At 44.7% G+C, this 26,580-nt stretch overlaps 1 protein-coding gene across 3 annotated transcripts in view; it reads right to left on the bottom strand.

Annotated features, from left to right (window-relative positions):
* Positions 1-9,091: 9,091 nt before the first annotated feature.
* Positions 9,092-26,580, bottom strand: part of IL17RD (interleukin 17 receptor D) — a 78,426-nt gene continuing 60,937 nt past the window's right edge. For 2 of the 3 annotated variants that reach the window (XM_017527476.2, XM_037738102.1), the window contains 8 exons: positions 24,608-24,652; positions 24,356-24,507; positions 22,732-22,797; positions 21,683-21,737; positions 21,067-21,177; positions 19,752-19,936; positions 15,961-16,903; positions 9,092-15,185 (listed from right to left, as the gene is read on the bottom strand). In XM_017527476.2, coding sequence (XP_017382965.1) covers positions 15,073-15,185; positions 15,961-16,903; positions 19,752-19,936; positions 21,067-21,177; positions 21,683-21,737; positions 22,732-22,797; positions 24,356-24,507; positions 24,608-24,652 — 1,670 coding nt within the window. In that variant the 3' untranslated portion in view covers positions 9,092-15,072. The remainder of the gene's footprint in view (positions 15,186-15,960; positions 16,904-19,751; positions 19,937-21,066; positions 21,178-21,682; positions 21,738-22,731; positions 22,798-24,355; positions 24,508-24,607; positions 24,653-26,580) is intronic. The other variant, XM_037738101.1, reaches the window with a different exon arrangement.

The raw sequence follows: 26,580 nt of genomic DNA, 5'->3' as shown, positions 1-26,580 counted from the left end.
AAGAGCGAAACTCCGTCTCAAAAAAAAAAAAAAAAAAGAAAAGAAAATACCAGAGGTACAAAGAGTAAGAAAACCCACCCACAATCACACCCCTAAGCGGTAACCACTGTTAGTTTGTGTCCTTCATTTTTCATTTAACATATTGTGAACTCTTCCCTTTATCATGAAATACTCTTCCTCAACATGATTGCTAAATATCATTTAGCCCATTGTATGCATGTGTCCTCTTATAATCAATCCGACTGGTACTTGGTTTGTTCCTCATTTCTTATTACCAGGATAATGCTTAGTAACAAATTCTTTTGTTTGTTTTTTGAGACAGAGCCTCGCTCTGTCGCGCAGGCTGCAGTGCAGTGGTGTGATCTCACTGCAACCTTCACCTCCTGGGTTCAAGGATTCTCGTGCCTCAGCTTCCAGAGTAGCTGGGATCACAGGCACCTGCCACCATGCCCAGCTAATTTTTTTTTTTTTTGAGATAGAGTCTTGCTCTGTCACTCAGGCTGTAGTGCAGTGGCATGATCTCGGCTCACGGCATCCTCCGCCTCCTGGGTTCAATCGATTCCCCTGCCTCAGCCTCCTGAGCAGCTGGGACTGCTGGTGCACACCGCCACTCCCAGCTAATTTTTTTGTATTTCAGTAGAAACGGGGTTTCACCGTGTTGGCCAAGATGGTCTCGATCTCCTGATCAGCCCACCTCAGCCTCCCAAAGTGCTGGGATTACAGGCGTCAGCCACCATGCCCAGCCTGTGTTTTTTTTTTTTAGTAGAAATGGGGTTTCGCCATGTTGGCCAGGCTGGTCTCAAACTTCTGACCTCAAGTGATCCGCCCACCTTGGCCTCCCAAGGTGGGGATTACAGCCTTCAGCCACCACTTCTGGCCTGAAAATATTTTTTCTTTTTTTTCAAGGCAGGGTCTCGGTCTGTTGCCCAGGCTGGAGTGCAGTGGCACGATCCCAGCTCAGTATAGCCTTGACCTCCCAGGCTCGAGTGATCCTCTCACCTCAGCCTCTCAAGTAGCTGGGACTATAGGTGTGCGCCAACCACATCCAGGTAATTTTTGTATTTTTTTGGTAAAGACAGGGTCTTGCTATGTTGCCCAAGCTGGTTTTGAACTCCTAACCTCTAGCAGTCCACCCACCTCAGCCTCCCAAAGTGCTGGGATTACAGGCGTGAGCCATATCTAGCCTCAGAAATCTTTGCACAACAAATGTAAACACACATTTTGGTTATTTACTAAAGATAAAATCCCAGAAGTGAAATTACTGGAAGAGACATTCAACTCTCTGCCTGTAGCACTGCACTGTACAGGTGCACCCCCTCCCCCATTTCTTGGCATTTGAAAGGTGTGGAGTGTCGAGTTGATGAAGCAGCACTAACCTGGTGTGGTCTTACCCAGGGGATGGTGACGCTTCTGGGCATCAGTCTTATTGTTCAGGCCTAAGCAATGCTCTCCAACTGCTACTAAAAGGCTTCTTTGGGAGCAAGTCCCTTCTACTTTCATCATCTGGGTTATAGGAAAACCTGAGGAGCAAGGCTGAGCGGGGGAGTGGAAGGACAGAGAGAGGGTGTGGAGTGGGAAATACCTGAGTTCAAATCCAACTTGAGCCCTGTCCCAAGGCAGGACATGACCTAAACTCCAAAGGCCCTTTGCGAGGGTGAGGGGAGCTCAGGCATTGTCCAGTGCAAGCATCCAACACACAGGGGTGATTCTGATACAGCTTGTGCTACTAATCAGACCCATGTCTATAGCAAGCTATTATCCATTCTGGAGACAGGAACCACAGGGTGTAAAACCTTGAGATGACAGAGCCTTGTGGGGGAAATTCATAAACCAGCACAGTCGTTCTCCACTCTGGGATCATGGTAAACGGATGGGAGTCTCAGTTTGCAAAGTGAGGCACAGATGCAGTTATCTCCTGCAGGGAACCTTTTAAACGTACTACCATTATTTCTTGGCCAGGCACAGTGGCTCGTTCCTGTAATCCTAGCGCTTTGAGAGGCTGCGGTGGGTAGACTGCTTGAGCCCAGGAGTTCAAGACTAGCCTGCGCAACATGATGAAACCCCGTGTCCATGAAGAATACAAAACTCAGCTGGGCATGGTAGTGCATGCCTACAGTCCCAGCTACTCAGGAGGCTAAAATGGGAAGATCGCTTGAGCCCAGGAGGTTGAGGCTGTAGTGAGCCATGATCACGCCACTGCAAATCCAGCCTGGGTGACACAGTGAGACCCTGTCAAAGAAGGAAAAAAAAAGAAGAACTCACTATTATTGCCTATCTTGATGACAATGACAGCTAAAGCAGATAGTAATGCTTCTGAGTACTTGTCAAGTGCCAGGCACTGAGTGGGCTATCCCTGCCCCCCGCTTTATCCTCACAGCAACCCCATGAGGCAGGTACATTTTTTACCCCCATCTGGCTGATGAGGAAACTGAGAACCAGGGAGATGAGGTGACTTGCCTCAGTGGCTGCTCAGTGGTAGGGTGGGGTGCAAGCTGGTTAAAGCAGTAGAATCTGAGTCCAGTTCAGATGGAAGGCCTCTGCAAGGGCTAAGGCCTGCCCTCATGGAGCAGAATTCTAGTGGGCAAGAGCTTCCATCGCTTAATTACACAAGCTAAGTGTTCCTGAAGACACATGTCATGACCTAGACTGGAGGTGCTTAGTGGTCAGGAAGGTCTGATTACAAAGGAGGGATGGAGACTGACAGAGGGTGATTCAGGTAGAAGAAACGGCACATGCAAAGAACCCAGCGCAGGAACACAGGAGTGAAGAATTTCAACAGTCTGATAAGGTCAGAGAAAGAACGGACACACAGAGGAGAGGTCAGCAAGGCATCACATAAAAACTTCGGTATTCACCTCCAGGGCCACTGGTGGTTTCAAGCAGAAAGTGACATCTGATCAAGTACCCATCTCCCTTGAAGGCCATTCCCAGCTGCCCTGCGGAACTGAGACCTCCAAGAGGCAGGCATTCCATTTCAGTTAGCTATGCCATAAGGTACCCAGGCCAGAGCCAAGGGAGACATTCAGGGGAAATCCCATTTTATAACTGTGCACCTCCTAACCTGCCCGCATGACTCATCCCTATAGGAACAGGGGCTTTCCGTGTGCCACACTTTGTGCCCAGAATTTCACCCAGCCTCACATTCAAACCTCACAACAGCCCTGTTAGGTATACTGAACTATTAAATGTATTTTTGTTTTATTTTGTTTTTTGAGACAGAGTCTCGCTCTGTTGCCAGGCTAGAGTGCAGTGGTGCAATCTCGGCTCACTGCAACCTCTGCCTCCTGGGTTCCAGCAATTCTCCTGCCTCAGCCTCCCAAGTAGCTGGAATTACAGGTGCGTTCCACCACACCAGGCTAATTTTTGTATTTTTAGTAGAGACAGGTTTCACCATATTGGCCAGGATGGTCTCGAACTCCTGACCTCATGATCTGCCCACCTCAGCCTCCCAAAGTGCTGAGATTACAGGCGTGAACCACCACGCCTGACCTGTTTTGTTGGTTTGAGACAGAGCTTTGCTCTGTCACCCAGACTGGAGTGCAATGGTGCAATCTCAATTCATTGCAACCTCCACCTCCCAGGCTCAAGTGATCCTCCCACCTCAGCTTCCTGAGTAGCTGAGACTACAGGCAATGCCACCAGGCCCAGCTAATTTTTGTATTTTTAGTAGAAACAGGGTTTCAACATGTTGGCCAGGCTGGTCTCGAAGTCCTGACCTCAGGTGATCCACCTCAGCCTCCCAAGGCGCTGGGATTACAGGCGTGAGCCACTGTGCCCCGCCCTATTAACTGTTGTATAGATAGAGAAACTAAGTCCTAAACAGGGCAAGCCACCTGCCCAGGGAAACACAGAAAATGGCAGACTGAGATCTAAGTTTAAAATGCCTGAGACCAAAGCCTACCGCCACTTTAATCGCAATGCTAATTATCATCATCTCACGAATAATAATACACAATTATACACAGGTGTGCAGGACATCGAAGCACGTCTACCTCCAGAGATACAGAACCAAAGGCAAGACCGACTGGATTGGCATTCAGCTGCCAGGCATGGTCCTGTCTTTCTTGCTACAAGTTTCCTCTGGCCTGGCCTTGCCCAACTTGGTAGGGAAAGTCTATGGTTTGTTTTGAGACCGATACCTGCCCATTCCCCAGAATGTCTCTGACCAGCAAGAATGGAAAAGACCAGGCAGAGCCATCTCATTCTGGAAGAGCATTATTTGATCTCCCATCTCCCTCCACTAACTTGTAAAACTTGAAAAATTGCTCTGACCTCACAGTGATGGTTTGAGAAACAACCCCTGCCTTTCTTCACATCCAGAGCAGATAGTGGTCATCCGCCTGGCACAGAGACCTTACAGCAGCAAGTCCTGAGAAATGCATCTCTATCAGGATTAAATGGCAACCAGGAAAAAAGGAGTCTGGGGAATGGAACATTAGAAGATCTCAAGGTGCATGGTCAACTGTCGCAGGCCATGTGTGGTCAGCTATTGGGAACCCCAGAGCTAATGTCTTAATTTTGCCAAATTAAGTTCCTCTTCAACCCTCACCTCCTCACCTCTGCAACAACTAGGCATGGACCCACCCTCTCCTCTTTTTTTTTTTTTTTTTTTTTTTTCTGAGACAGAGTCTTGCTCTGTCACCAAGTTGGAGTGCAATGGCGCAATCTTGGCTCACTTCAACCTCCGCCGCCTGGGGTTCAAGCAAGTCCCCTACCTCAGCCTCCAGAGTAGCTGGGACTGTAGGCACGTGGTACTATGCCAGGCCAATACTTTGTATTTTAGCAGAGACAAGGCTTCGCCATGTTGGCCAGGATGGTCTCAACCTCATGATCCAGCTGCCTCAGCCTCCCAAAGTGCTGGAATTACAGGCATGAACCACCGTGCCGCACTCTCTTCTCTTAGCGGATAGAAATGTTATAACTTAGCACCCAACAAAGTGCTTGTCTTAAAGCTCCTTGTGGGCATGGAACTGTCTCCCACCCATCTCCTTATGGCCCCCAAAGAGCCCCAGACTTGCTCTACCATAGGATAATTAACTACTATTCACTAAGTACCTGGCACTTGCTGAGCACAGCCTTGGGTGCTTTATATACTCCGTCTCATTTAATCTTCACAATCACCCTTTGTGGTAGGTATTAGTCCCATCTTACAGATGAAGAAACTGAGTTTCAGAACATTTAGATGACCTGCCCTCAACTCTATACACAGGAAGAGGTGGAGTCAGGAGGGCAGGGGTCCTGCATGTACTGTGTCCATCACTATGTCTGTGTCCCAGCACATACTTTGGAATTAACCCTGTTAACGCAGTTGTATCATCTACAAATGCCAAAGATGGTGCAAGGTCCCTTCCAGAAAGATGCCAGGGAGCCAAGCTCATGGACCTTCCATTTCTTTTCCTTAATCTCAATGGCCCCATTTGAATTTTGTCATTGCAAAAGTTCTCATACTATGTTTGCGTCCATCTTTCCCCTTCATTGCATCCTTTAAATTATCCTATTCTTGGGCCTCTTATGATTTCATTCCTTGTGGACAGTGAGGACAGTATATGCTAAGGGAGGAGTGGGAAACACATTTATTGAGGACCCACTGTGCCTAGGACTACAAAGATATATTTTATGTCTCCTCCCTCCTCCACCTGCTTAGCTTATCACCTGTAGTTTTTATTCAACTAAAGCAAAAAAAATTTTTTTTCTAATTAGAGCCTGCAAGAGGAAATTGGTCTTTGCTCCTGTAATACTGGTATTTCTAAAACAAAGCAAAGACAGTGGCAGGGCCCCACAGATGTTGGTGACTGCAGGAACTCTAGGCAGCTGTAAAAACAGACAGTTTTCTAACATCATGGTAAAAATGAGAGCTGCTTTTTTTTTTTTTTTTTGAGACAGAGTCTCGCTCTGTTGCTAGGCTGGACTGCAGTGGCATGATCTCAGCTCACTGCAACCTTCACCTCCTGTGTTCAAGTGATTCTTCTGCCTCAGCCTCCCAAGTAGTTGGGGCTACAAGGACACACCACCATGCCCAGCTAATTTCTGTATTTTTAGTAGAGGTGGGGTTTCACCATGTTGGCCAGGATAGTCTCAATCTCTTGACCTCATGATCAGCCTGCCTCGGCCTCCCAAAGTGCTGGGATTATAGGTGTGAGCCACCGTGCCCCGCCAAGTGAGGGCTTCTCATGCTGTCCCAAGAGAACACTAATAGAAAGTACTAGCTGCAACATATTTTTGTTTGTTGTTTTACTTTTTAATTAATTAATTAATTAATTTATTTATTTTTTTGAGACGGAGTTTCACTCATGTTACCCAGGCTGGAGTGCAATGGCGCGATCTTGGCTCACCGCAACCTCCGCCTCCTGGGTTCAGGCAATTCTCCTGCCTCAGCCTCCTGAGTAGCCGGGCTTACAGGCACGCGCCACCATGCTCAGCTAATTTTTTGTATTTTTAGTAGAGACGGGGTTTCACCATGTTGACCAGGATGGTCTCGATCTCTTGACCTCGTGATCCACCCGCCTCGGCCTCCCAAAGTGCTGGGATTACAGGCTTGAGCCACCGCGCCCGGCCTACTTTTTAATTTAAACTTAAATTTTTTTGAGACAGGATCTTGCTCTGTCACCCAGGCTGGAATGCAGTGGTGTGATCATAGTTCACTGCAGCCTCAAACTCCTGGGCTCAAGTGATCCTTTCACCTCAGCCTCTGGAGTAGCTGGGCCTACCAGCACATACCACCATGCCCAGCAAATTTTTAAATTTTTTTGTTAAGATGGGGCCTCTTGCTTTGTTGCCCAGGCTGGTCTTAAACTCCTGGCCTGAAGTGATTCTCCTGTCTTGGCCACCCAAAGTGCTAAGATTACAGGTGTAAGTCACCCTGCCTGAACTATTTGTATTTTGGGGGGCCTCAGCCTGCTGAGTAGGTGAGTCTATAGGTGCGCCCTGCCAAGCCCAGCTGCAACTTTTGTTTTAATGAAAGAAAAGGAAAGAGAAATTCATGTATTGCAGTGTCTGCCTAACAAGATCCATTTGCTTCAACTTTGAACCAGATTTATACTCAATATTTGCAATGAGAAAGGAACCAAGTCACTCAAGCTTCTTCCTTCCACTTAAACTATTACTGAGGGACAGAGCAGCCTATTGATCAGGAATAATGATGCTTCAGTGAGAGACTTCAACTCCAGTGCTGCCAATTCCTTGTTTGTGCCCTTGGCAAAGCTATACAATTTCTAGACCTCAGAATATCAAACATGAGGCTGCTGATAGTACACTCCATAGGGGGTCATGGTGAGAAAAAACACGAAGAGCACTAAGAGCAGGAACCAGCCCTGCTGACATTCAGAGGCTGGCAATCATCACTTCCTCTCTGCCATTCATTTTATGGGAAAGCTCTCTTGTCTTTGACCACACATTTTTGAGTCTATCCCTACGTGGCTGGCTAGAACTTTACTAAGCCAGGTAGGGTTTGCCTCAGCTCATATCCTGGCTCTGCCATTAGCCAGCTGTGGGATTGCAAGTCAGTTAGAGCCTCTCTGAGCCTCAGTTAGGAACAGTGGGATTGGCCACCTCACAGAGCAGCCATGAAGATAAATGAGATGATGTGTGTAAAGCACTCGTCACTCCTGGAAAGAAGAATTGACAGAGAGTATGGGGGTAAAGGAAATCAATGGGAGAAATGACAAGGAGCCACCTGGGTGACTCTAAACTGAAGAAACGAAGGATATGTGAAGGTCAGGAGGCAAGAATTTGTGCTAATTTCCTCCTCTCAGAAACCAACAGTGCTTCCCTCAGAGCTGTTTTCTTTGGGGGTTTTGTTTTCTACTACTCCCTGTGTTTTCCTTGGGACCCCCAAATGGGGGGTTGTAGGCCCCAAGCACATTAACATCCCAGTGAAGTATGAGAAGGAACAAGTAAATAAGGAAAATCCAGTTTTTAAAATCTATTATGCACTGGGCACAGTGGCTCAAGCCTGTAATCCCAGCATTTCGGAGGCCGAGGCAGGTGAATCACAAGGTCAGGAGTTTGAGACCAGCCTAGCCAAGATGGTGAAACCCTATCTCTACTAAATATACAAAAATTAGCTAACCACATTGGTGGACGCCTGTAATCCCAGCTACTCAGGAGGCTGAGGTAGGAGAATTGCTTGAACCCGGGAGATGGAGGTTGTGGTGAATGGAGATTGCCCCATTGCACTCTAGCCTGGGCAACGGAGCAAGACTCCATTTCAAAAAAAAAAAAAAAAAAAAAAACCTATTATGCTCCCAAGACCCCAAATTTAGACTATAACCTGCTCAGGCAATGGCCAAAAGCCTGCGTTCTACATCCTTGCTATTTGTTAACCCTCACTGTCCTCCTGTGGACACTGTCATTTACTGAGCATGGACTACATGCCAGGAATGCACAGGTAGCACTTTACATTCATCGTGCGGTTTAATTCACCACCCTCTAAAGTAGGGCCTCTCTGTGGATGAGAGGCTTAGGGCAGAGTCTGACAGTCAGTGGGGCACAGCAACAGTAGCAGAGGCCAGGAGCGATGGCTCACATCTGTAATGTCAGCACTTTGGGAGGCTGAGGCGGGAGGATCGCCTGAGCTCAGGAGTTCGAGACCAGCCTGGGCAATGTGGAGAAACCCTATCTCTTAAAAGAAAAAAAAAGTCAGCAGAGCTGGGACCTGATCCTGAAGGTGATGGACATCAAGAAGCTAACTTGCAGAGCATGAGGGCACAGGAGGGGAGAATGTCCATGAGGACTGAGCGGGTATCTCTTTTTCTGCCTGAGTGACAAAAAAAATTTATGTGCAGCCCTCAAATCTCAGTGGCTTCTTTCAAATTTCTAAAAAGAAAGCCCATTTGTTCGGAGAAGTCACATTTCTTTCTGATATAAGTAACCCGGTTGCAGCAGGTAGGCCTCCTGATGCCACACGAGTAATGGGCAACTGACTGCCTATGGAGGCGAGGTAAAGGTCTGAGGCAGCAGGGTCCTATTCTCTAAAGGGCAAGGAAGACTGGCCACTGCTGGCTGCCTCGTCCTGAGGCAGAGCCCTCTGAAAACTGGGCTGGGAACCCCAGCCAGTCAGGAAACAGGAAAGATGTGCTAAAAAATGAACCACTACAATCTTAAAACATTTTATTTAATGCAGAAATTCTAAGGTACAAAAACATTTTGTAAATGTCAGCTGTGATCTACTTTCACTTATTTACAGAGTTATGTACAAATCAAATAAGTCATTAACATTTTCAATGTCAAAAATACAGCACACTGCTACAGTTCCATCAGTGCTCACTATCCCACCAGATCCCAAAAAGGACAAACTTAAAGATGAAACAAAGGCAACACCATCAATAACCACTGTATTCCACAGGCTTTCTCCCCTAGGACATAGTAACAGGGAGTCTTCACAGGGAAAAATTCTCTTTTTAAAAACAGTAAAAATAGGAGTTACTTACTGTCTAGATGAACACACTGGTTTTCACAGAAGCTTTTGCTGCTGTCCAGACTCATCATGCTTTTCTCTTTAGAGAAACATACCACACTTTTTAAAAAGACAAGCATGTTAGTGTAATCCAGTGGCAATTTTTTGTCTAACAGCTGGAGCAGCTAATTTTGTCTACATCATGTACAAATAGAAGATTCCCTCTGAATCTTCCTGAAACTTTATATGATATAAACATCAGCTACGTAGTCATAACTGTTTTTGTGAGACTTCTGATTGTGGTTGGTCAATTGAGCGTAGAACATAAACAAGATCCTGGAGGTGTCTGTGGTCCCGGCTGAATTTTAAAGAGCAAAAGAGCAAGAGGGAAGACAACTGGCCAAAATTCCCCAGACATCTTCACTGGAAGATTCAAATGTCTTTGCAAATTAGCCCTCAAATGGCAATGGGAAGGTGGCACTTAGCAACTACTGCTGTTACCTCACCAGTGGTTAAACCGAAGTCTGCACCATTTAATATTGTGGGTCATGAAATAAAGGTGATGTCTATAGAGCTGTGTAAAAACAGGATCTAAAATTGGGAGGGAAGGGGTAGCTGCCACTCAGAAAGTAAGAGCTGGTCTCAACAGAGTATCTCGAAGGAGCTCAGGAATGACATTAATACATCAGGAATAAGCACCAAGTGTTTGATCTCAGGAGTAAAACAAACATACGATATGATGGATGACTACCACCTAGGGAAAAATGTGGTAGTCATATAATTCGCAATGAATATAGGCAACATTCCATTTGGTGAAAGTGCCATTATAAGTGGAAAGAGGAGCTGGGCGTGCAAGAATTTCCCCATAATCCCCACCCTGAGCCTGGTCTTCACAAGGCACCAATGTGAGTAAGGCACCAACATTCTGTTTGGGTAACTAAACTGAGTGTGATGCTGAGAAACATTGTAGCAGTGAAATTATTAGGCCCCTGGAAAACAAGAGCCATGAAGAATGGTTTAAGTGGGTGGAATTATTTATCACTGAAATAAAAACACCAGGGGGATGACTTCACTGTGGTTTTTAAATACATGGAAGGTGACCAGCTGTTCTTTCTGCACTACATGCTGAACAAAAGGAAGCCGGCTTGAATTTCTGTAAGACATACAAAGAACTATCTGATCAGCAAAGTAGGTTACAGAATCTCCTTCTTGGAAAACACAGAATATCATCTACAGCCATATGTCTGGAATAATTCAGGCACAGCCCTGTCTGACACCAGGGGGAGAACATGCTAGATAATCTAAACTTTCTCCAGTCCCTAAACTCTGAAACTGGAATCAGGGCTACTGGCTTGCAGTCAGATTTCCTTTTGTCTATTTTCACCCTGAGCCTGGAAAGGAGGTGATATGGCAAGGGTGACCCAATACCCCACTTGGACTCCTAGCTGATATCTCAACATCAGGAAAAGCTTTTGTCTGTATACTGTTTCACACCTCCAAAACAGAGTCAATTCACAGATCACTTAAAACGGAAGATAATGCAAATACCTGGCTCTGATGGACACCAGGAGATTCCCTGCCTTACTCACTACAAATCCCTGCTTTCCTGATCATGTCTTGGACTATGCTCAGAACTGCACACCATTTTAAAAAAATTATGCCAAGAGCTAAAACTATAAACAAGTTTAGCCCTTTAGGTTGTGGAGTTTAAGTGAAATTGTTCCTAGCATTTTTTAAACTGAGACAGCATAAATTTGATTTTGAAATTAACAACTGGCTTGCCTTTAAGACAACATGAAATGCAAAGATGCAATCAAGACACGTCCAATGCATTCAGAATCACATCAAATTTCTTTGCAGGAGAGATAGAAGAAAGAAGCAATCTAGCTACTGGCTGCATTTAGCAACAGCATTTTCTGTTGGCACCTTATCTGTAATTACTATGGATGCCTTTCACTTCAAATCTTATAAAGCAGAGGTGACAAACTGGTTGTCAGTGGAGCAAATCAAGTCCATCCACATCTTCTGAGTCTAAATTCACTTAAATTTTTAAAACTTAGTTGACAATATTTTTTAAAATCGGAATTTTTCAAATAAAAATCCAGATTGGCAGCTTCTCTTGAAAAATGAGAAGATCAGGAAATACTTCATAGCCACAGTCTGCTGGAAAACTGCCCCCTGTGGGTGGAACAGGAACGCTTCAGTTTGCCGCAGTCACCACCATCCTCTATTGCTCTCTGACACTGACAAAGTATATTAATTACTATTTATCATCACACAGCTGTTTTCCTTCAACCTCACCTGCTATAATGGTGACTCCTGAAGGCATAAGATCTACTAAATAAGAGCAATAGTAGTCTAGTAGTCTTCACCAATAGAAAATAAGACTAGGAACCTTCACATTGGCATTGTCCATTTCTCTTCAACAAAGACAGAATATTTTCTCCCTTCTCAGGGAGCCAAATTAGTGTTGAAGTTGTGGGGGCCAGAGTTTTCTTTCTTTTGGGAGGAGGGTGTGTCATTTTTCCTCCAGGAATAAAATTGGTCCTCTTGCCTTTTATTTCTTTTAAAGGAAAAGATGCTCAACTCTGAAAAAAAGGCTCTGAAAATCATGTAACCCCACATTTTTGGAATGACAGTCTTCCTGTTTATTTGCACTGAAGTCAGGAGACCCTATTTTCAAAAATAACAGTTGGTATTTTTGAAAAGATACTTGTGGCTATGAGGTTATAAGACTGAACTTTGACAAACATATATAATCTTAAAGATCCATGACTTACTACACATTGATCCCAATGATGTCGCCATTGCTAAAGACATTTTACTGAACTTCTGAGACTGTCTTCAGTTATTGCTAACGTGTCAATCAAAAACTCTGTCTCCTAACTTTATGGCCTGATCTCATTTTTGGCTCAAGATACTATTATCTGGCTGGGTCACCATCTGAATACCTGAGCCTGGACTGGAATGACTTCTGATTCTTTCTGGAGATCAGTTGCCTCAAAGGCCCAAGACAGCCCTCTGGAGGAGCTTCTGTACCCTGTATGGCTGAGCTGGGTCTGTTGAGGTGGTCTCTGTTGCTTGTAGCCAATCTCTGAGAAGAACACCCCTTTACCTGAGCTTTAACCACCTTGATCACTCTCCTGGCAAAGCTGACTACATCAGATGCTAAGTCCTTTCTGTAAAGCGTTGGTAAATTAAGATGAACAACTAGCACACTACCTTCAGCGACCTGCAGGCTTCTTGGTTTCCTGGAACCCTGGACTTACCCCTGGTCTCCTTTCTAGTGGATATTGTCTAACCTATCCACACAAGCCTTTTACTCTCAAGATCAAGGTCTCTCATGGAGTTTATCCCTATTTTCCATTTCTTGTTTCCGCAATATCTAAAGGCCTGTGACTTGGCAGAACCTTTTTCTGAATTTCATCTTATTATATCCATTGTCTGGGACAGTTTCTGAATCTAAAAATGCAGCTTTGCTTAAAACAAATGTTTTGTCTTAATCTGCAGGGCAACAATTTCCATTTCTAGCATAATGGGGAGAGTAGAAAATGTGAAACCAATGAAGCAAAACTAGGAAGTTGGATTTCTCAATTTATTCTCAGGCAATCACACTGTCGTTTCATTACTTGGTATATTAAAAGTTTGATTTTGTTGATCAGAAACATTAGTATTTCAACATAAGTTGAATCCAAACTAAATATCCCCTGATTTTTTAAGTAGCACTCCCTTTTTCCCTTCCATTTTCTTAAGGAGTGCATTCATGTAGCAAGCTCTCTGCCCACACCCTTGGAGCCCAGTTAATGCTTCTCCTCCCAGTCCTCCATTCTCTCCCTGAGGCCACTTTCTCAGAGATGCCTTATTACATGAGCAAAGCTGAATATCCTTAAAGTGGTTCCTAATGGTTCCTTTGGGACAGGAAACATCTCTTGGCCTCAATAAGAAATTTCTCATAATGTTCCAAGTGGATTTTCATATGTTAGCAAGTTTGTACTAACCAATCACCTTAACAGGATGTATGCCTAGGATGAAATGGCGGGGCAGTCATGTGTGGGAAGGAGCTTTGCACTCATTCCAGATTTCACAGGAACATGAAATGACTCTCCTCTGAGCTGCCTGGTTTTATGGGGAGATAGTCTTGCAGCTCACTGTCTCTCCCTCAGAGCAGCTGCAGGAAATTTGATGCCACAGAACAGACGAGCACGTTCTTCTCCCAAAAGCTGCCAGCTGCCTTTACAGAGCAGTGAGTATGACATTTGCATCAGAAATATACACAAACCTTTACTTTCCAGCAGGGGTGCAAGCCCCCCTTTCCCCACCTGCCAAGCATGTGCTTGGAAGGGAAAGTCCTGCCCCATCCCACCTCCCACTCTGCCTCAGGGTGTTTCTCAGCATACTCCTTCATGTTGGTCCTATCTGAGGAAGGAGTGAAAACCACAGTCCCTGGGGTGAATGCTGAGAAAACAGGGTGCCAAAATCCAACAGCACCCATGAGAAAGGTAGTGAGAGATGTCCACACCTGCTGTAAGGCACAGGGAGGGGGTTTCCACAGGTGAGACTAAGACATCATTCACCACACACATGCTAGTCATCAGATGAGATGTGAACAATTATTTTTTCTTTAAAAATAGAAACTTTGTAGAAAGTCATTCATAAAAATGGAACATTTACTTTTGTGACTGCCTCCTACATTCTCCCTTCTTAAAAAGAGGTTTGTCATTAGTCAAAACCAGTTCAGCAGATTAACTGGCCATCACCTCCACACACTGCTACATTTCAGCGAATTCTGATCTCTAATATTCAGGACACAGCTTTAGGCCAGAGACTAACCAAAGCACGAACTGCAACTTCCAATAATTCAGACCAGCTGGGTAGCAGTCTCTTAAGAATAAACTTCCAGACACCAACATCTGAGATACAGCAATAAGATCTGGCCCCTGCATGATGCCTACTCAGACCAACAGGAGACCGCCTGTGCTGAGGTCCTGGGGCCATCTGCATGTTGACCAACCTATCTCGGATGGAATGGTCAAGATGATCGGCCAGGCCCTGTGACCTTCACTTCAGTCAGTCATGCCACCCAGTAACACAGAGACTCATTTCATAAAAGGTGACTATATATTCACTTTCTTGACTTTTGACTCAAAGCTTATTTAACACCCATGGCAATGTTAATTCTACATCAAAAATAAATGAGGACATTATCTGCACTACAACACGGATTCCAGATAGACTGGCACTTGATTTCTGTGGCTGTGATGATGTTAAAAGTGCCTTTTTTCACAAAGCATTTCAAATCAAGGTAGCCAATAGCAAACAGGCAAAGTTTGCAGAGCTCAATGAAGTCTGAATGATCAGTGTAGTATCTTCCTGTTTTTCTGTACATATTTCTTCCCTACCTCCCACAACTGGCCCTGATCCAAGGACTAACCAAATGTTGTTGTCAGACCTTATGGACACACCTTTCAGATCTCCATATCATTTTAGAAAATTGGAGAGTTTGCCCAGATAACTGGTAGAGGGTTGGGGCAAGGGAGAACAAGCACTGGCCGGTATTTTACTCCAAATATCCTTGCCTGAGACCTCAGCTCCAAGTGGGCCATACAACCAGAGAGATTAGCTGGGGAATCAGAGGGAGGCAGCAGCTAAAGTGGCAATGCTTAGACTCTTCCATTTTGTTACAAAGGGGCGACCGCGTGGAGTTCATCAGTGCAGCTGCGGCAACCAAGCTCTGCTTTGCACACCCCAGAAGAGAGGAGCTTGGAAGGAAGGGCAGGAGGTTCCTCCTCACCTAAGGAGAGAAGAGAGTAGAGTAACACTGTCATTGCATTTCACTGGCCTGGGTGCTCATGCCAGAATGTGGCTGGATCTGGGTTTGGACTATGGGCTTTGTATAAATGAGGCAAGAATTCCAACCTGCTCAAGATGGTGCACTCTCATCCTTCTAACAGGCTCTAGTTCCCTTAGTTGAGGAAGGAAGAGATCTTTCTTAAAAGTCAAGGGTTTGTATGACTTCAATCAGTTACAGACATGGTAAGGTGCAGCCTGAGATGGCATCCAGCCGATGCTCCCTGGGGAAGTAAGCCCTCCTAAAGAGCCCTCATACCTGAGACCCTGTGCTGAGCTAGGATAGAGAGAATACTGCACCCATGAACCCCAGGCTCAATGAATGTAGCTTTAAAGAAAATGGGGGGCAGTGAACACTATAGGTCTAAAAAAGGCATGTGTCCACAAACTGTTATCCAAGACCCTTGGAGCCCAATGTGTTTTGGTGTTCTGATGTTTCTGGAGTTTAGAAACGTGATACAGTGCATACACTGTATGCTGCACAACATCCCTTGCAGGGTCTGGGCAGCTCACCATAATTTGGCGTTAGTATTTCTGCAACTCAAACATGTGAGTATTCCCATCACCTGGGATAAATCAAGACTACCAAACGAGCTATGTTGTCATCAGGTTTCATTGCTCAGTAAATTAACACCAAAATTGGAAAAACGCTTTGACTGATTACAGAAGCATAGCCGAAGGCTGTGGTCTATTAGGACCTGGCCCCAAAGGCACCTTACCCAGGCCTGAAGAGGAGGACACGCTCTCTGTCAGCGAAGACGTTTCTGTCTGGTCCGTGGAGAGTCCTTCCATCAGTGGCAGAGACAGCTCAGATGAGGGCACAGACGAGTCATAGATGCCTGAGTCCCGCGGCATGTCCGAGGGGCTGCCGGCTTTCACCGTGTGCAGCAGGGGCTGCAGGGCGGCACCACCGTCAAGGGCTGGCCGGGCCTCCGCGTCTTCGTCCAGGGCCCCGTGCTGACTCTCGAGCTGGGAGTCGGCTGTCCCAGTTGCCCCAAGAACGGCCGCCTCTCCCTTTAGGCAGAAATCGCTCTCGGGCCCTGGTTTGCACATGACATCATTTAAAACCAAGCCCGAATCAAATTTCTCCAAGACTGGCTCCCGGTAGCGCAGTGGAGGAGGATGAAAGGGAACGAACTGCTTTTCGAACCAGTCAGGCTCCTCGTCGATAAACTGGTGCATGTTGCAAATGGCGACGTACAGGGACCGGCCTGACTTGCTCCGGAAGTAGTTCCTTCTGCTGCCGTGTCGCCCGTGCTGCCCCGGTTCCCGGAGGCCGTGGTCGTGCGAGTGCAGGTGGGAACAGAGCTGGGGAAGATTGTCCATAAGTTTGTACTTGGTACTCAGCTCTAGGACACCAGGGACGTCTCCCTCACAGGAATAATCAAAGTAGACAGCGATGAACTTGCTGAGTGCCGCGGACGAACTCTGCTTGGCCTGGCGGAGCTTTTCGGCAATGGCTGACACCGCCACCAGGAAGAGCTCTCCTTTCCCGGAGCCTCGGCCACCTCCTTTGTGTTTGTAGCTCTTCTTGTCCACAAAGTACTTCATGCCTTTGGAACAAACCACAATGATGAACTGGGATTCATGGATCTTCTGGATGACCCATTCTCTCTGCCCTTCTCTACAGAGGCTGAAGTCTTCCCACAGATCCAGAACCACCTGGAAAGAGAACAAGGCACCTTACCCATACAGAAGGCTCAGGAAGAGGCTCAGGAGGTAACAGGAAGGGGAATGTCAGAAGGAGGCCACCTCCTCTGCCCCTTAACCCTTATTAGCACAGCTATGTGCAGGCTCCAGGTTACCCCATACCAAGGAACAGCTAAGGTTCCATGGGTGACGGTCATACCACCCTAGTCCCTCTGCAAAGACTTGCCATCCATCAGTTCATTTTACCATAAGATGGAGTCATTACCACTCCTGCCCTACAAGTGAGGGGACCAAAGCACAGCACTTGCGGCACCTTGCCCAAGTTACACCCTACATAGGACATCCTCAAGGAAGCAAGAGGTGGCAGAGAGCACAGGACAGAGAAACTGAGGTTGGCTGATCTGGTGAGTGAGATGCCTGGATTGGAGGGGCAGATCCTGGAGAGAAGGCTGGCAGGCTCTGAGAGGAGGATGTGGATGAGTGACTCCAAAGTGAGCTGGAAGATGAGGCTCAGGCGTGGATGCCAGTCACCCACATCTAGAGAGTGACTGACAAAGAGGACCATGCTCAACCGTGCTATTTACCAGCTGGTCCAAGGCTGGAGAGGAAGCTAGTGAACTGCACTAACATGGTCATTCTGAGTAACTCACTTAGGAGTGACTAGCACCTTCCTCTATGGCTTCACACAGGTCTACAAGACTACATCATCTCTACAAGGCTGGTAACTGACAAGGCTTTACCCCCAAAGGGGGTCTTCATAGGGAGCTTATGGGGGTGGGTGACAAAGGAGAGAAAACCAGACATGTGTGGCCCCTCAGAGGACTTCACTTTCTCAGACCACTTTCATCTAATTCTGCTGAAAACATCTCTTGGTGATTGTGTTGGTGTCTTTCCTTCTGTAGTTCAGATATTAATCCCCAATGGCTATGACCAAAGACAGCAGCCCCATTCTCTTACATTCTGAAATGATTTTGTTCTCTTCTCCTCTAAGATGTTACCAAAGGGGGAAAAGCCCCAACATCCATCCACTTGCTGAAAATAACCCTGAATTGTCTTATACTTTCCTTAATTCTTGCTAACATTACACATGCTAAAAGCTCAGTGGGAGTATAGATCAAGGTTTTGTTTTTTGTTTTTGTTTGTGGTGTTTTTTTTGTTTTGTTTTGTTTTTTTTGAGACGGAGTCTTACTCTGTTGCTCAGGCTGGAATGCAGTGGTGCAATCTCGGCTCACTGCAACCTCTGCCTCCTGGGTTCAGGTGATTCTCCTCTCTCAGCCTCCTGAGTAGCTGGGATTACAGGCATGCACCACCATGCCCGGCTAATTTTTTTTTTCTTCTTTTTTTTTAAAAAAATTTTTAGTAGAGATGGGGTTTCACCATGTTGATCAGGCAGGTCTTGAACTCCTGACTTCGTTATCCACCCACCTCAGCCTCCCAAAGTGCTGGGATTACATGCATGAGCCACTGCATCCGGCCATACCAAACATTTTTTAAATATTCCTATCTTTGACCCAACAATTCCATTTCCAGGCATCTTTCTTGGGAAATCATCACAAATGGGACAATATTGAACACTGAGATGTTTAATTTGTATTTGTATTAACTCAGTTATGGCAAATCAATATGGAGGCTCATGTAGCTATTTTAAATTGCAATTTACATATAACTACTAATAGTGTAAAAAATTCAGATGAAAAAAATTATTTCAATCAGCCCCAAAGGCAAAACTGTATGTGTGAGTTCACCTATACAGAAAAAGACTGGAAGGAAATAAACCACACGTGAACTGTGGGTTCCTTTATCTCAGATTTTCCTTCATCAGGTTGGAATTCCAGACAATGTTTTATTTATCATCCCTTTTTAGTTCCAAATTTTCGACAGTAACTATTACACTAATAACTGGAAGTGCATTTTCCCCAGAGGCTAAATAGTTGCGAAGCAGACCAAACTTGGTTGCCTGTGGTATCTGAAAACTGTGTGCTATTGGCTAGAGTGCAATTATTTTTCAGCACATGCGGATCTACCGGTCTCACGGAGGAGTTCACATGGCTGGGGGGCGGGGAACTGGGCCAGAGTAATATGTTATGTTGACACTAGGGGGCAGCCTCACCACATGGAGAGGTTCTGAAAAACATGAGAGTTTCAGACTTTAAAAATACACACTATGACATTATGAAAAGCATATTAATAACATATTACATATTAATAACTTAAGAGAACAGCTAATAAGCCAGAGTGGATCATTTGAGTGCTTGACACAATATTGTTTTCTGGGAGTGCTCCCTGCCTACTTCCCTGTTTTCTCTGGCCAGTGTCCTCTCCTGCATCACCAGTTTCTCCCTCTCCATGATTCCACCAGTCAATGGTCAAACAACTTCACAGAGCCCTTTGTTTAGCACTTCTCCCTAGACCTCAAGATCCCCTCTAATGGCAGCCACATCCTTCATTCCCCTTCTCAGCAGAACTCCTCCAAACAACTGTGTGAATTCACTGCTTTACTTGCCACTCTCTTTGACTCTACAAATGGGGCTTCTGTCCTGAACATGCCCACGAAGATGTCCTGAGTGACACTCCTTAACCCCAATTGCATGTTTCTATGGAAGTTACTGGTCTTCCTAATGCCTGGGAGGTGCCACTCAAGGCCTTAAAGCAGGAGTGTGTCAGAGTTACAACTAAGTATTATGAAATATTTAGTGCTAGTGATGAGTAGGACAGACTGAAAAAAAAATGTGAGACTATCCCCAGTTTGAAGTCAAGGGCAGGTGTCACCACAGGAGGCCCAGAGGAGAGAAGACGGCAGGGAGACAGTACGGGGCAAGTGTCTTGGCCAGGGTAAGAGAAGGAACTTTAGATTCCGCACCTCACAGCCACAGAAGTCCTGCAGGAAGTAGGCGAAACACTGGACAACATTCATGTGATTCTGGCCATCTTTACTGGAATAGCAGAGAAAGACCTTCGGCCGCGGCCGGAGCCTCTCTCTCGGGAGTGCTGCAGTGTATGTGGAAGCCTCAGAGCTCTCTTCATCTAAATGTGAATATATATTTTCTAAATTGGAAAAGAAGATAGAGTTGATACCTACAAGCAATGCTTTGTTCTGTTCCTTAAGACTTGGAACCCAGTGCTGTGTTCAAGAAAGAACAGTTGACATGTCTACCTAGAGAAGTCCCAGTCCCCAACTCCATCAGCCCCTTGGGTCATCACTTGGAATGGGACAGCTGATTTCTGCAGTGGAGCAACAAATGGTTAAAAAAAATTGTTCTTCACCTGAAACTGACCTTGGATAAACTAAGAAATGCTGCAGGGGCCACCCTGGTTAGCAGAGTGACCAGGACTGACTCTTACAGCCAAGTGCACCTACTAGACCAATCAAGCACTGGCAGAGCTGATATTTTTTTTACAAGAGTTTTTATTGAGGTATAATTTATAAAAGTAAAGTACATAAACCTTAAGTGTACATCTCAGTGAATTTTTATGGAAATACACAACTGTGTAACCCTCATCCAGAACAAGCGATGGATCATTTTCAACTCCTCAGAAGGTTGTCTCATGCTGACTTTTGTAAATGATCAAGCTCTGCCTATAACCTTACTCATATTTCAGGTTTCCTTTACGTCCCTGAATTTTCTATCCTATGTTTGAAAACAGAATTATGGGCCAGGCACAGTGGCTCATGTCTGTAATCCCAGCACTTTGGGAGACTGAGGCAGGAGGATTGCTTGAGCTTAGGAGTTCAAGACCAGCCTAGGCAACATAGAGAGACCCCATCACTACACACACACAAAAAAATTATTATTTAATTAGCAAGGCATGGTGGTGCATGCCTGTAGTCCCAGCTCCTCAGGGGGCTGAAGTGGGAGGATGGCGTAAGCCTGGGAAGTCAAGCCTGCAGCGAACTATGATTGTGCCACTGTATTCTAGTCTGGGCAACAAGCAAGACCCTGTCTCCAAAAAAAAAAAATGTGTGTGTGTGTGTGTGTGTGTGTATAAAATGATGCCTGTCTTTCTAGTGGCTCCTGAGGTTAAAAGCCAAATATTTTAGTTCTGGGAACTGAATAGGATATGAGGCTTCCCAGGTGCCAGCCTGGAGGACCCAGGTACTCCCGGTCTCCCTCTCTGTTGGCAGCAACCCCTGGTCTGCCCCTTGTTGTGGGGAGACACAGCACTCAACGAGATACCTTGTTGCTTCTTGCGGCACATCACAGTGAAGAGCGTCGCGAATGCCGATATGACCACCAGTGGCACTGTGATGGCCACAGCTCTGATGGGCCCAGCCCACGGGGAGTGCACTGGGAAATTTCAAAGGGAAAGCTTTAAACTTAAGCAGTGTAAAGGTTCAAAGAGCAACAACTGTTTTTCTTTTTAAACAGAAGCCACATAACAGGTTCTAGGACCTTCCAACCACCTTTCTCTAGTGCTGGTTTGGTGATTATAAAAGGATTCAAAGGTTCATTTTTTAAGAGTTGCAAAGAACTATTCAACAGTTAAGAGTCAGGCTGGGAGATTAAATACCTTTGAGTGAGAATTTTGCCTAAGGAAACCTCCCCTCCCACCACTTTTCTTCAGAGAACAATTGACTATTTATCCAGTCCCAGCTATACACATCAAACTGGCTTTAATCTTCCAGGTATCCACATTAGAGTGGAAGGAAAGTCAGATTTGATGGAACATCTTTTGAGAGAGAGGAGCCGAATTTTGTTTTGTTTCTGTAAACCATAAAGTATAAAGAATATCAAATACTTGGTCTATAGCAGTCTAGGGCCAAAATTTCAAACAAACAAAAAAAATACCTACCCGGCTTTAAGGCATAATGCATCACTTTTCTTGTTGTGTTAGTGTCATCCACCAGCTGCAAAACAGAGGATGCTGCATTATTTTTTAAAGTAATATATACCAGGTAAGTAGAAAAAATGGTAATTTCATTCATTTTTTCCATCAGTGGGCAGTGCGGGGTGGGAAGCAAGTAGAGGAGAATGGCTGAAGGAAAAGAGCTGCTGGAGCCTGTAATCATCTGCCAGGCTGAGACTAGGCATCATGTGTACTCAGGTTCATCTCTGCTTTCCCAACTCTAAACTCTAAATGTCATCATGTTTTTTTTTTTTTATTAATAAAAAGGCTATGTATTCATTGAAGAAGTCAGCTGGTGAGTCCCACGTTCTAATCATGTTCAATTAAACTGACATCCTCCCACTGATTTTACTGAGCCTCCATTAATGCTTTAAGAAGGTGTGTCAGTCTAAAACCACACACTGCTTCCAAGGAATGCAAGAACTGAGTGTTTCTACCAAAATGTTAAGACACGTTGGTTGTCTTTGAATGGTAGGACTATGGACACATTGTTAATTTCCTTTTCTATTTTCCTTATACTCTAATGTTTGTAGTACCAATTTGATGCTGGAAAAGAAATGAAACATTACATTTACATCTTATCTGAAGTGGTGTTTAGAACTCATTTATACTTACATAGATTAGCAACAGAAACAGAGAAGGGTAGGCAAAAGTAATGGGCATAACTTATTTTGCTGTTTTCATACAAAAACAAAAAAATTTTAAGCCAAAATCTTAAAAATATATCTTTGTAGTATGAAGGAATACTAGAGATTTTAAGCCATAGTTATATACAGACCATATGATTACATAAAAATATTTATTAGAAATATTTAATGAAAAGATCAAAGATCAATTATATATAAACTTTTTTTAAAAGCATGTTAAGAACCATATAAAAATATAACTGTGCACACCTTCAATGGCTTGAAATTTTAGTGTTGTAAACAGTTGGAATTCTATATGAACTGGGTTCATTCTATAGTATTAATAGGGCTTTCTTGTGTTATGCATACCTCAATTATATAATCCCCTGGAGAAACATTTTGAAGGAGGCAGCTGGTTGTCTCTGTATTTTGCTCCTGCAACAGACCAAAGAACACTTTAAAATCTCACCTCTTAGACAAAGGTCATTAGGACATCTCTTCTGCCCCAGAGCTGAAGGAGACTTGCCACCATTCTCAACCACAGTTTTGACAAAAGATGATTAGGTCAGAAAGCAACTGTGTTTATCTGCCACATGTTATCTGAACTTCCCTTTGATAAGAGGCCCAGGACAGCCCAGGACCCCCACCATAGTCTATGCAGCTGGTGGCACCCTCAGCAGGAATATTTGATTTGATGACAAAGAAACTAGTTTGAATAACCTTTACTTAATAAAAGGGTGGGGAAAGAAATTACCAGTCTGTGTTTATACATATTTTATTTGCCACAATTTTAACATGGGCAGAAGGTCAAAGACCTTGACGGAGATGACAACCAGCAAGGAGAACAAATAGTGACAGAACCCAACATACACAGGAGCTTGTCTAAGGAGGTACTGGGCTTTGTCACCACAACCAAAAATTTTACTGGTACCCACAGTGGGTGATCAGACAGTCCTTTGAACATCCATGAAACGGTTTCCACTATTCTGATCACCCCAGTTTAAGGGCTTAGTTACTCAATGTCTATTTAACTTTGGCCTATTTGCAAAATCAGTAGCCACTGAGTTAACAGTGGCTTGGCTCCTAGAACTGGTTTTTCCATTTACTAGCTGTGTGGCCTTGAGCAAGCCAGGTGACCTCCCTGAGCCTCAGCTTTCCCATCTGTAAAATGGAGATGACAACAGCCTCTGTTTCACAAAGTGGTGTGGCTTCAAGGAGCATAAAGCTCAGGGCCTGCCACACAGTGAGCACCTGATGAATGTTTAAAACATAAAAGGCCAGGCCAGGCGTGATGGCTCATGCTTGTCATCCCAGCACCTTGGGAGGCCAAGATGGACGGATCACTTGAGGTCAGGAGTTAGAGACCAGCCTTGGCAACATGATGAAACCGTCTCTACTAAAAATACAAAAATTAGCTGGGCGTGGTGGCATGCGCCTATAATCCCAGCTACTCCAGAGGCTGAGACAGGAGAATCGCTTGAACCCAGGAGGCGGAGGTTGCAGTGAGCCAAGATCACATCACTGCACTCCAGCCTGGGTGACAAAGCAAGACTCCATCTCAAAAGAAAAAAAAAAGCGTGCGTGCGTGTGTGTGTGTGTGTGTGTGTGTGTGTGTGTGTGTCTATCTATGTATATATATATATATGGACAAATGAGAAATACTTAATTCTTGGCAATTCTTATTCCTTGGCAATACTGTTACCAGGCTATATCATCACCAGGACAGGTGGGTTATAGATAACTAGGGAGAAAAGGACAGTGGCAAGACGGCCCTGAGACATGCCCAGTGATTACATTCTCAAGTATTTACTGACCACTGGTAGAGGAAACAAAGTGGTGAAATTTTAGTGTTGTAAATTTCTAAAACATCGCTTTTAACCACTGAGAGCCAACAAAGCCTAATGCTCACATTAATCAACCCAAATTCCAGTGACCCAAGGCGGGGGTCACTTTGAAACACACAGTGTTCCTTTATATACACCCAGCAGCTCACCTGCTTACAGGTCTTTCGCTTGAAAGGTCCTTCGTGCTTGAGCTTGTAGTGAAGATAGAAGAAACGGAAGCCGAAGTTGTGCGGTGCGTGATCGAAGGACACCTGCATGTCCAAACCATGCTGGCTGATATTCAGGTTCCGAGGCTTCCAGACTGGAAGGAGGCAGGACCCAGAGTGAGCACCCAGAGGCTACCCCAACACCTTCACCGTGGCAACACTTTGAGACTTGATAGAAAGAACACTATTACTTACAGGGTTTACAAGCCAGGTTGTCCGGCTGTAACAACAGGTCACAAGCTATTAAGACAATAAAGACACATGTTTTTAGTTTTAGGACAGTTTAGCCTTTTCTTCTCCCAACAACCCAATGAAACATAAAGATACTGTGCTGGGTGATGCTAGAAAAGGTATAAAATACATCAAATTCAACAATGATTTTCACTATGTGCAGTTGTATCTGATGAAGATTTAAATGGTACAATACAAAAATATTAATGCAATTTACTTTATGCCACATAAATGGTAACAGTGTAAAGTCACCCAGATTCCCAAAGCTTGTCAGGCATTACATAATTTCAAGGCTGGTGGCCAAGGGCAGGAGAGCTATGTTCATGTCACATGGAGGCTCTGTTTCAGCTGTAAACAGAAATGATGCCAGTCCCTCCCCATTGTGGAGATGTTTAGGCACAAGAGAGCTTTGGAGTGGTCCTAGTAGCTGCTATGGGATTATTTTAACCCTCACTAGTATTCTAATTTAAAATGCTTTTGATGGTTTCTCAAAATGACATGCAGGCATAGAAGTAGTAGTGTCAGCACTGAAAACCAGGTACCAAAGCCAATAGCTTTGAAACAGAATCTAAATGCAATAAAAACACAATGAGAGAGGCCAAACAGCTAGTCCACTGTGTCATACTACTTGCTAACCCAGGGAGAGTCTCCATATAATGCCAAGAAAACTGAAGGCAGCATCAAAACCACAGTGCACTGAAATGGTGATAAATGTTTACATTCCAGGAACACACACCCTGCCTCCACCTTACCCCCAAACAGACACATTGATTCTATGCCAATGGGAAAAATTCATCTTAAATTACACAATTTTTATTTAGGTGAGGCTTTCATAAATACATTCTTTGAATCTTCTGTCTGGTTATTATGTGCAAGTCATCCAGAGATGATGTGACATACACATGGTCTTTGCTTTATGAAATCTTATTTTAAGAAATGAGACCAATTGTTAAAATAACTTTGAGGCATAGAAAACAACCACAGTAAGAATTGTGCAGAGGCAGACATTGGTGTAGGCTTGATTGCAAACAGAAACATCATAATGGAGGAGGACTGCAACCAGACATCACAGGAGGGGATGTCAGACAGGACTGACCATTCAAGGCCTTGAATGACAGAAAGACTGATCAGGAAGACAAGAAGGAGCTGCTAATAGTTGCAGCATGACCAGCCACCAAAGTCTGAAAGCAGCACTGGGTCCAGTGGCTTTTGCTTGTAATCCCAGCACTTTGGGAGGCCAAGGCAGGCAGATCACCTGAGGTTGGGAGTTTGAGACTAGCCTGACCAACATGGAGAAACCCCATCTCTACTAAAAATTACAAAATTAGCCGGGTGTGGTGGTGCATGCCTGTGATCCCAGCTACTCGGGAGGCTGAGGAAGGAGAATGGCTTGAACACATGAGGCAGAGGTTGCGGTGAGCCGAGATCATGCCATTGCACTCCAGCCTGGGCAGTAAGAGCAAAACTCTGTCTTAAAAAAAAAGAAAAAAGCAAGTAGCAACTCAGAAGATTAAAGAGATACCCTGTACAGAACAGAAGGTGAGCGACCCAGCACAGTTGGTGGTTGAGCTCAGAGCGTGGATTCCAGAGTCAGACTTCTAGGGTTCAAATCCAACTCCCTGTAAGCCCTTCACCTTCTCTGTGTGTGATTCGACATCTAGTAAGTGGAGATAGTACAATTAAATTCTTTGTAGGGTTGTCACAGAGGTGTTTGGAGTTAATATTTGGAATGCATTTAGAACAGGGCCTTCCACATAGACATTAAATAAACAGAACTTTCTAGAAAATAATTTTTTCTTAATCTAGTCCTAAAAATGACAGGCCACCCTCCTGATAACAGGTAAAAGATGGAATTATTTCATGCTCCTGCCCTTTACCACAAAATCAACACCCTTTTTATTCCTGTTTTTCTTTTTTTTCTTTAATCCAATTGTTTT

The sequence above is a fragment of the Cebus imitator genome, unplaced genomic scaffold (assembly GCF_001604975.1).
Source record: "Cebus imitator isolate Cc_AM_T3 unplaced genomic scaffold, Cebus_imitator-1.0 Scaffold48, whole genome shotgun sequence".
NCBI lineage: Eukaryota > Metazoa > Chordata > Mammalia > Primates > Cebidae > Cebus > Cebus imitator.
The sequence above is the reverse complement of the archived record's forward strand: the minus strand, read 5'-3'. Positions and strand labels throughout refer to the sequence as shown.